Here is a 10699-nt window from a genome sequence, read left to right on the forward strand (position 1 = left end):
GGGACCACATACCAGTTCCTATATCTGAAAATGCAGTACACCACTGTTTGCTAACATTGACCTGCAAGTCATTTAGCCCAAACCAAATCAAAGAAAGCATCATGCTGAAGACCACTAGGTAAGAGCAGCAGCACAGGTGAAGAGCTCAGGACAAGCACTCTCCTGCTTCAAGGTGAACTGAAGCTGCAGATCACCAGTTCCAGCTCTAATCTGACACCCACCCCCCAGATCACATTGTGGCTACCAAGGAACTCTACCCAAACTGAACTGAACTTTCAGGGCTCAGGGAAGTGACTTTTTTTTATTATATGGCACAGTTTGGCCCAGTTATATTTTTTGTCTTTGGGGTACTTTCATACTGTCCAAGAATAGTATATTTTTTTCCTTTTTTTTTTTAAAAACAGATGGCCAAACCAGGACATATACTAAAAAAAAAAAAAGGAAGGTTACTTACCTGAGCCCTAACATCCCAGCTACCATGGAATCCTGTTGGAGCTGGTCTACAGAAGCAAGGTGTATTCTGGGGAGTCACATGTCACATCAAAGCAGGAACTGGTGAGTCTGTATTTTTATGGAGCCTAAAACAAAGAAAATTGTAAGTTGAAAGTCCCCATTGAGCTGCACCTTTTTCCCAAGGCTTTTTGGAACATTCTGAAGATAAATACAGACAAAGTACTATGTTACTTCCCAGCTAAGCTAATTAGAAGCAAAGAATAAACTGCAAATTACTGCCACATAACATAAAATGCTAAAATAAAAACAAGATTTATGGTTGTCAGAACTGACACTATCAGAGGTCTTTACACCTCTGGGGAACACTTTGAAACTACAATGCATACCACAAGTGGTGATTTCTGGTTAAGTATTTCTTCCACCACATTATATAGGAAAAGTCAATGATAGAACGTGTTCAAGAGTGTTCAAGAGTATATTCAACATAAAAACAAACAAAAAAGCCCAAATCCAACCCCCAACACCCCCCAGAACAAACAAAAAAGAAAAAAACAAAAACCAACAAAAAAAAAACCCAAAACCAAAACAAACAAACAAAAACACCCACACATCACCTCAAAAAGAACACAACCAAATCCAGAGGCAAAAGTCTCTCTTCTGCTTCCAGCAGTCAAAGCTGCAAGGAACTGCTCTAACATCACACAAAGGGGTTTTCACCTTGAGATAAAAGACAAAAAGCACCAGGAGATCCAAAGCCATCATCCAAACTATATAAATCCTTCTCTAACCAATTACTGTAAGCCTCTCAAATCAGTAAATCTCAATGTCTGTAACACATTGAGTTGATGGGTTCTTTTGATTTTTTTGTTATTGTTTTTCTTTAATTTTTTTGAGATTTTATTTATTTTTATGTGTATGAGCATTTGTATGAATGTATGTCTGCGCACTACCCACATGTAGTGCCTGTGGAGGCCAGAAGATGGATCCTCGGACTAGAATTAGACCATTGTGAGCTTCTACAAAGGTAATAGAAAATAAGCCAGTGCTCCTAACTGCTGAGCCATCTCTCTCTATATATATCTATTGTTGCTTTTTGAGGCAGTTTTGTTATGTAGTTCAAGCTGTCCTCAAACTCAGATCTTCCTGCTTCAGTCTCTCTTGTTTTTGCACATATGTTCAATAAGGCTGTTGCCATCAAGCTAATCATCATTTCCTTGTTAAAGCCTAAACTGCCTAAATATGTAATTTCAGACACTTGGCTCTGCCAGTAATAACACTTTTATCTTTACACTAAAAGAAAGGCTTATACTGTACAACTTAAGACTATTATAGTCACTCATGGGGTCGAATCCAGAGGAAGGGCAACAGCAACCAAGTCCCTTGATGATGCTTACAGTTATCTTTTAAGGCTCAGCAAAACCTCTTCACTCCCATAATTTCTTAAATCATAGAATTAAGTTATGGAACAGTTTGAAATGCCAAAATTAATTAGTTTTGGATAGCAACCTAATAAAAATCAAACCAGTGCCTTGTTTAAGAAGGCCTACAAAGTCACAACTTCTCAAGACCACAGTTTTACCTACCTGCAATTTTATTTTTTGTAAGGATGGAACTGAAATCAGTGCCTTGCACATGTGAAGCAAATGACTATGCCCTATATCTTCAGCCCCTATTTCATTGGAAGCTGGACTAATCTTTATTCTAAGTTCTTAAAAAAAAGTTTGAGATTTCATGAGAAAAAAGCTAAAAATAAATACAGTTAGGTGAAAATCCAACAAAAATATTCATACTAAAATACCCCCAGCTCTTAGGAAAAGATAAGCACACTTGTACTGAGACTTGGCCAGTAACGAGAGTCCAGACATCCACAGTACCAGCAGAGCTAGCAAAGTGTCCAGGAGAAGGCCATACTTTGCCGTTTAACATGGTGGTGGGCATGTCTGCCTTCTCTTGAGTCTTGCCACCATTCAGACATTCTATACACTATAGTTTCCATGAAAGTGGTTGAAGTCAAACTTTCAAAGGAAAATGTTCCTTGGAAGAGAAAGGCAGAAGAGATTGTAGGAAGCAGAAGAGCACACACACCTTCTGTCTAAGAAAGCCCCAGAAACAGGGAGCCACTGGATTCACACTGGTCCTCCCTAAAATAATGAGCAGGTGCAGTTCTCTAATTGGACAACAGTGATTTTAAAAGGCTGTGATGGGTGCTGAGGACAATGTCTTTCCCTTGGAAGAACAATAGTGTTCTCTACCCAACTAAAAAGGTTGATTCTGTCAGTCACATGGCTTGATCTGCACAGATGTTACTAGAACAGGTGATTAAAATGTATTCTGCCACACTCCAGTCAAGGCTGTGCTTAAAACACTGGCTACTAACAATGTCATTGTCCATGATTCTATGTTTCCCAGGTCTAGTTCGCTAGTGGTAAACTGCTTAGCCAATTAAAAGATTCCCCAATGAGTGACCTGTTTTTGTGGGACTCCTATTAGAGGGAGTGGGGAACTCTTTCTGACACTTTTGGCTACTTTTGGAATCCCTTTCCTTCTAGTGGGCCACCTTAGTATGAGGGAAGTGTCTAGTCTTATTGAAACTTAATATGCCATGTTTGGTTGATATCCCTAGGAGGCCTGCCCTTTTCTGAAGGGAAAAGGAGTGGATGGGGAAGGGGAAGGGAGGAGGGTCTGGGAGGAGAGGAGTGGAAAATGCAGTTGGGATGAAATATATGAAAATAATTAATAAAAAAAGATTCTCACTGATTTCACCTTTAGAAAGATTTCACCCTTAGAAAAGACAACAGGTTCCAGGACACATCATTTACCATGCAAACAAACTAACAAGTTTACCACTGCTGCTCTTTATTCTAGGTTAAAAAAAACCTTCTCAGGAGTGCATGGGTGGAGTTGGGGCACTAGAACATAGAATTTAGCAGGTTTTTCCTTCAAACTCCATAGCTTTGTCTCCCTGTCCCCAATAGATTAAGCTTCATAGAAGCAGATCAGGCAGAGGGAACAACTCTATCTGGAAAATACAAACACAGATTGCAAAAACATATAATAAGCTTCCAAAACCTTTGTGGTCTACGTGTGGTCTTTGTGGTCATGTGTACCTCAGGATTCAAACAGCACAAAAAACAGAAGGCAGCTAAGGATATGAGGTGATTGCCTGGCAAGCATGAAGTCCTGGGTCTAACCACCAGTATAACAATAACAACAAAAAGGAAAAAAATAATCCTTGGAGTACAACGTCTACATGATGCTTTCTTCTTCAGTGAAAGAGGAACCTGTTACTGTAGCTTTAAAGCACTCAAGACACATTCTCATGGAAAGGAAATAGGCATGTGTGATAGATCAATACTAGCAAGAAAGTCATATAGTTTCTTCAAATTCTTAGGACACACTAACTTCAGATGTCAACAGGAACTTTGAAAGGAAACTGTTTTAAAAGTTGCTTACAATGTTTAAAGAGCTATGAGTAAAACAAATAGCTAACCCGAGGGGCACCTGAGGAAGCAAACATGTTACAGAATATGAAAACAAAGTAAAGGTTTCGACTCTGAGCTCAGGCTCAAATGTATAAACTTTGAAATCTTTTGGGTGTGTTTGTGAAAGTGAATGCACTCTGTCTGTCGGTCAGCAATTTGTTTAATGAATGGGTTATGTGTATTAACTCATTTTAGATCATTTGTACTTTTAAAGTGTGTGGATTCTTTAAGGTTCTGACATACCCAGGTAAGAAGATAAAAGCAAGTGTTTTCTAGGCTTTCTGAGTATGACTTGAATTTGAAGTTAAAAACAAACACACAAAAAACCAAAGCCTATAAATATATTTTTCCAAATCCTTGGTGGAAATTCCCCAAGGACCTAACAGTCCAAACTTTTTTTTATAGAGATCCAACATATTTCAAAGAACCTAAGACATCAGCTTAAATCATGTTATTAATTGAAATTGCTGAGATTCACATAAATCCAACCACAAACCCAAAATACAATAATAATTTACCTATTAGTGAAATTTTACTACCCAGGCCCAAATTGGTTTCATTTACGTAGTATATCAAAAACATCTAGAACTTGTGAGAGTCCTACAACATCTCAGTCACTTAGCACTATAAATTAGTTCATTCTGTTTCATGATCGCCATCAACAACCCTATATTTGAGATTATTGTCTCACTGTTTGGGGTAATGATTCCAAACACTGAAGACGACATGCAAATGACTCAACAGAGCCCATTTGTGTTCCTGGAAAATTAACCAGGAGTACATATCTCCCTGACTATGAGTCAGGAATATCAATTTTATGGTGGAGCCCATTTTTGTTTTGATGAACCTTTACCGGAACATACAAAGAACTAGCACAGAGGTATTCCCTAGCAAGCTTTGCCCTGCGGGGGTCCATACTTAACAATGTCACACCAGGGTCTTTCTTGTGAAACCGAATCTTTTTAGACTCCACCACGATTGATTAAACCTTTAGTGCAAAACCTCAGAAACATTGCTACTGACACATAAAAGTCACCTGTGTTTTATTTTAAGTGATTCAGTCATAACCGAACTAAAAAGAGAATGAACTTTCAGAGATAATTGACAGAGGAGTCATAGCGATGTTTGGTACTGGAGATCCTGAGCACTCCAGGACCAAGAGAGCCCATTACATACAAAGTCCCATTCCACTTATGTAACTGGATGATCGCTGGCGAAGGGAGGGGAGGGAGGGTGGGAAGACGCTCATATTCCGAAGCCACAGTACAGCATCCCCAAAGAACCAGAGCACCCTGCGGGCATGGTCTCACGGAAGAGCTTCGAGTGCTGAGGAACGCACAGTCCCTAGCCCACGGTTCCTGATGAGAACTACAACCATCTCTTTATGATGAGTTGTGGGACCTAGGAACATAGTGTCTAGTCCTTTTTGTGGGTGGACACTAACCCCCAACTTGTTCCTGCCAAGTGGGGAATGGAGCTGATGGACTGACTCGCTTGCAGTGGGGGCAAAAAGTCATGGAATGGGAGAGGAGAAGGAGGGAGCAAAATCCAGAGATGGGGGTAAGAGCTCAGGAGCCCTTGTGGCGCACTCTCCCAACGGGAGATGGACTGCGCACGCGCGCCAGTATGTGGGGGGGGGGAGCGAGTAACGGGAGTGGGGGCGCGCGAGGGAGAGGGGACAGCGCGATCCAGGGAGAGGCCGGGACCGCGGGCGCGCGGCAGTGCCGCGGCCCAAAACCCCAAGAAGGGCAGGAGCGCGCACAGCCCCAACTGGCGAAACCCAGACGACAAGGGCGCTTGCAAAGGCTGGGGCCCAAGATGCGCACAGATGGGGCGGGCAGCGGGCAGCGGGAGGGCGTCATTCGAAGGTGGCTCGAGGGAGATCGCGCTGAGGACCGTCGCTCGCAATTGCGGGAGACAAGTGGAGAAAGCCACCACCGGCGACAGAGAGAGGGGGAGGGTAGAGAGGAGGGACGCCATCCGCCAGCCGTGTCGCCCGACCCCGCGGGCCCCTCCCGCGCCACGTCCCGCCCCTACCCCCCGCCCCCCCCAGCAAGGGTCCCCGCCCGCAGCCTTGGCGGTCCCACTCACAGTCTCTCCTCCTCGCCTCCTCCTCCTCCGCTCGGCGCGGCGGCGGCGGCGGCGGCGGCGGCGGCAGCGGCGGCGGCGGCGGCGGCAGCGGCGGCAGCGGCGGCGGCCATTTTCCGGACGGCTTTTACCACAGCCCTCTCTCCGAGAGGAGGGAGCGCGCGCGCAACCGATGCCGGGACCCCGCACGGCCGACGTCGCGCCCCGCCCTCCCGGCCAGCCTGGGCGCTGCTGCACCTGCGCGCCCGCGCCCTAACGGCAGCGCTTTGTCGAGTTTACCCTCTATTGGCTGTGGAGCTCAGGCTGGGGCGGGGCCTTAGCGGTGACACCCTCAATTGGCAGGAGTTCCTGTCTGTTTAGGCAGGGAAAAGGGGCGGACCCCATTCAGCTGCGGATTGGTGGAGGTCTACTGTCACTTCGAGAAAAGAGGCGGCTAGGGCACAGAGGGGCTGGTTTTGTGGGCAGCGTTTGAATGTTGAGGATTAACGGGGCCCTTGTGGACTCTGGCGCTTAAGGAAGTCTAGGCTCTTGTCGCCTATTAGAACCGCCCTGCCCTCTATCCGCAAGCGCATCGGGCACGCTGTGATAAGCATTTAACTGCACCAGCATTTTCTTAGTATCATTTTCTGTAGAAGCAGCAAAGTTGCCTGTTGAGGAGCCTGATGTTGTTCCAAGCCAAGGGACTTGTTTTAAAGGCTCTACCAATTGTATTATTCCACCTAATTAGCACTCTTAAGGCAGTAAAATCAACATATCAAACAAATCCTGGTCTTTGCAGACCTTTATAGTGGGCAGATGTCAGATGCCAAGCTAATAAGAGATTTGTCTGTCATTGTTGAATCAGAAGGTTTGATTGAAGTAAGTATAAAAGAGAGTGAGCCCAGAGGAAGCAGCCCTGCTTTGAAGACCTGAGATCCAGCAATCTGGATTTCAGAGTATGAGGGAAGGTTTAGGTAATAAGGTGTCAGGATTGTCAAAGCAACCTTACCCTTATACTAGTCAGCATTCGATGCTCCTTGTGCTAATCCTGTGCTCAATAGGAGACTTTTGGATTCAAATTTGGCTCCCCTCTCCATTCATTTAGTTGCTAGGCACTGTTTTAGTACTGAACAAGGAGACAGACTAGAATCCTGGTAAGAAAGAATCATACTAAACATACAAGTAAGTAGAATTTAAAATTTTTCATAAAGACTTTGAAATAGGGCAAGAGCGAAAGGAGTGCTATTTTGATAACCTCTAGCACTTGCCCATGTCATCCCCCAATATGGGTAACTGGGGAAAACATTCTAGGCAAGTTTAAACACTCTAAGGAAGGACTATGCATGTCTTGCCAAGGAGGCCAGTGTGACTGGAGAGAGACTTAGGTCACCAAAAGAACTGGGAGATTATTTTGAGATGAGAAGCCCTTGATACTTGAGTCACTAGCTGGCATCATAAAACCTATGTTGCCAGTGAAGAATGGAGAACAGGCCAGTCCAGAGGTCCTGACAACAGTTGGGGTGGGGAGAAGAAGAAGGGGGATGATGATGATAATGATGATGATGGCTTTAACTAGGGCAATAGCAGATGAATTCTGATAAGTTGTGATATTTAAGATTTATGTTCTAAATTGAGCCAAAAGTATTGGATATCAGATGGAAAGAAAGAAAAAAATAAGGATTTTGGCTGAGTTTGGGGCAGGATCACCTAAGTGAATGTTTTTTACTACAATGGGGAAATCTAGAGGATTCTCAGCACCCATATGGCCACTCAAAACCATTTGTAATTTTAGCCTCAGGGGATCTTGTGCCCTCTTCCGACCACAGTGAGTACTAAGCACACATGTAGTACACACAAATACACACAGACACATAAAATATACTCATACACATAAAATACTAAGATAGATAAATGTAAAAAAAACAAGTGGATATAATCTCAGAGTGATTGTGTGTGTGTGTGTGTGTGTGTGTGTGTGTGTGTGTGTGTGTGTGTGTTGGGGTGTGAGCATGCAGGTATTTGCAGATGCAGAAGATAGGATCAGAACTTGGGTCCTCTGCAAGAGCAACATGCCATCTCTCCAGCCTCCTCTCCTCCAGGCTGAGTTTTAGTCCACAAATACAAGGATGGTTTAAAATTAGAAATCAATTACAATTTTAAGAACAGATCATGCGAGTATCAATACATGAAGGAAAAAGCATTTGATAAAATTCAATACCTACTTATGATTTTAAAAACAACTTAAAGAACTATAACTAGAACGTTCTTAATCTGATCAAAGATGTTTATAAAACTGTAGATGAAACATGATATTTAATTGAGAACAAAGGAAGAAATAGAGCAAGATCTACAATGCAATATAATTTTCAAAAATAAAATATGTCATTTTTCTACTATAATCTCATAATTGGCCCTTCACTATGAGGAGAAATGGTCATTAGTCTATGTTTAGTATTAGGGTGCAGGCATGTAAACCTAGCTAGTAATAAAATGTTGTCAATATAATGGGAGGGTTGAAGTCTAGAGATAAACTTATTAAGAAATATAAAAATCTGGCTCTCTGAGACAGCTCAATAGATAAGAGCACTTGCTGCCAAGCCTAGTAACCTGAGTGACACGTAGCATACACATCATGGAGGAAGAGAACTTACTCTCAAGAAAGTTGTTCTATGACCTCCACACTCACACTGTAACATCTGAATGCTCGTGTACATATATACATAATAATAAATACATGTAATAAAAATATTTAAAGAAATGTAAAAACATATATAAAAATTTACTGAAATAGTTTAAAAGATGTGGAAAAAAAGTCAACTACCACATTCCTGGAATGGAAGAGTCAACATAAAAATGTAAGTGCTTCATTAACAAATCTGGAGATTGCCCTGATCAAAATGTAAGAGTTTTTTTTTGTTGTTGTTCTTTTTTTTGGAGTTGGGGAGTGAACCCAGGGCCTTGCGCTTCCTAGGTAAGCGCTCTACCACTGAGCTAAATCCCCAGCCCCAAAATGTAAGAGTTTTGAACCTAGCATGGTTGCTTATACCTTTAATCCCAGCATTTGGGAGACTGAGGCAGGCAGATCTCTGAATTTCAGGACATCCAGGGCTACACAGAGAAATCCTGTCTTGAAAAACTAAAATTAAAGTCCCAAAGTTTTATGGGTTATAATAAGGCAATTCTGCATTGAGAAGAGTAATGTACAAAACAAGAAAACAAGACATTTTTCAAATTTTGTGAAGAGAATTTTAACTTCTTTAAATTAGATAAAAGAGATGTAAATGACATAATTTATGTTTGCACTGAAAAATAGAAAAAAAACATACAGCACCAAAGTATTTTAGTAGTAGAATTAAAAGGAACCATTTTTAAAATGGGACTGTAGCATTTAAAAATAACATCCCTTTAAAATGGGGAGATAGAGTCCGAGGATAAAACATAATGGTAGAGCACTTGCCTACCACTTATAAAGCCCTGGATTCAATCCCCAACATAAAAAATGGGGCAATTACAACCAGGAAAACATACTATATGTATATACCTCAACAAACTGTAGAATTTTAGCAATATGGAAAATAGAACACACACATCCACTCTGTCTGCCTAAAAATCTGTGGGAGTGATGGAGAAAAACATATTTTAAAAGAATAAATCCAAAATGACAAATAAAAATGAAAAAGATGACACAGTCCAAAATACTGAAGAGTACATCCCATATACACAAGTATAAACACAATTTGGCTTGTAGATACTTATGTAAAATCTCCTAAAACCATTCATCCATTGTACACACCAATAAACTGCCCCAGAAGCTGGAAGTGTTACTCAGTGGTAAAATGCTTGCCTAGCATGTACAAAGCCCTGGGATAATCCCTAGCATCACATAAACCTGCTGTGGTGGTGCACATTTATAAAGCCAGTACCCAGGAAGTAACAGCAAGAAGATCAGAACTTCAAAGTCATCCTTGGCTACATTATGTGTTCAAGGCCACCCTAGGCTACATGAGACACTGTCTCATAAACAAAACAAAACTTAATCCCTTTCATACAGGAAGACACTCATTATTCATAAAATAAAACAAATACATATTTAAAGGTCAAACAGAAAGAGACAATAAATTATGCCTGCATGTACATGTTCTCAAAGCTTCCCTTCTTTACTCTTAAAACTCCTGAAAAAACAAAAGAAAGTGTCAGGGCTGGCAAGATGAGTCAGTGGGTAAAGGCCCCTGTTGCTAAGCCTGGTGACCTAAGTCCAAGTCCCAGTATCTAAAACTTCCATGAATTGTCCTGTGACCTTCATTCACATGTATGCTGTGGCTCATTCTCTCCTTCTCCTCAATCCAGATAGATAGATAGATAGATAGATAGATAGATAGATAGATAGATAGATAGATAGATAAAATTTAGCCGTGAAAGAAAAGTGCCAACATTTAAAAGGAAATAAAGAAACTTTAGTAAAAGTTAACTCTGTTGGCAAAGTGCTTGGTGGTGTAAGCATGAGAACCTGATTTCAATCTTCAGAACATTAAAACAAAATCTAAGCATGAAGCTATGTGTTGTAATTTTTTTCCAGTACTGGGGAGGCAACAAGCAGAATCCTGAGGCTAGCTGGCTAGCATGCCTAGCCTGTTTGGTGAGTTTCATGCAAGTGATAGGGCCAATCTCTTTAAATCATCTTTAAATACGATGGATGT

General features: G+C 41.7%; 1 protein-coding gene across 4 annotated transcripts in view; it reads right to left on the reverse strand.

Annotated features, from left to right (window-relative positions):
* The window catches only part of Mecp2 (methyl CpG binding protein 2), a 63501-nt gene extending 57277 nt beyond the window's left edge, over nucleotides 1–6224 (reverse strand). The window contains exons 1-2 of one of the 4 annotated variants that reach the window (XM_063279838.1): nucleotides 1068–5948; nucleotides 455–578 (exon numbers count right to left, since the gene is read on the reverse strand). In XM_063279838.1, coding sequence (XP_063135908.1) covers nucleotides 455–480 — 26 coding nt within the window. In that variant the 5' untranslated portion in view covers nucleotides 481–578; nucleotides 1068–5948. Of the gene's footprint in view, nucleotides 1–454; nucleotides 579–1067; nucleotides 5949–6026 lie in introns of those variants that run through there. The other 3 variants (NM_022673.2, XM_039099534.2, XM_017601935.3) reach the window with 3 other exon arrangements.
* Between the last annotated feature and the right edge of the window lie 4475 nt (nucleotides 6225–10699).

This window comes from Rattus norvegicus, chromosome X (genome assembly GCF_036323735.1).
Source record: "Rattus norvegicus strain BN/NHsdMcwi chromosome X, GRCr8, whole genome shotgun sequence".
Taxonomy (NCBI): Eukaryota; Metazoa; Chordata; class Mammalia; order Rodentia; family Muridae; genus Rattus; species Rattus norvegicus.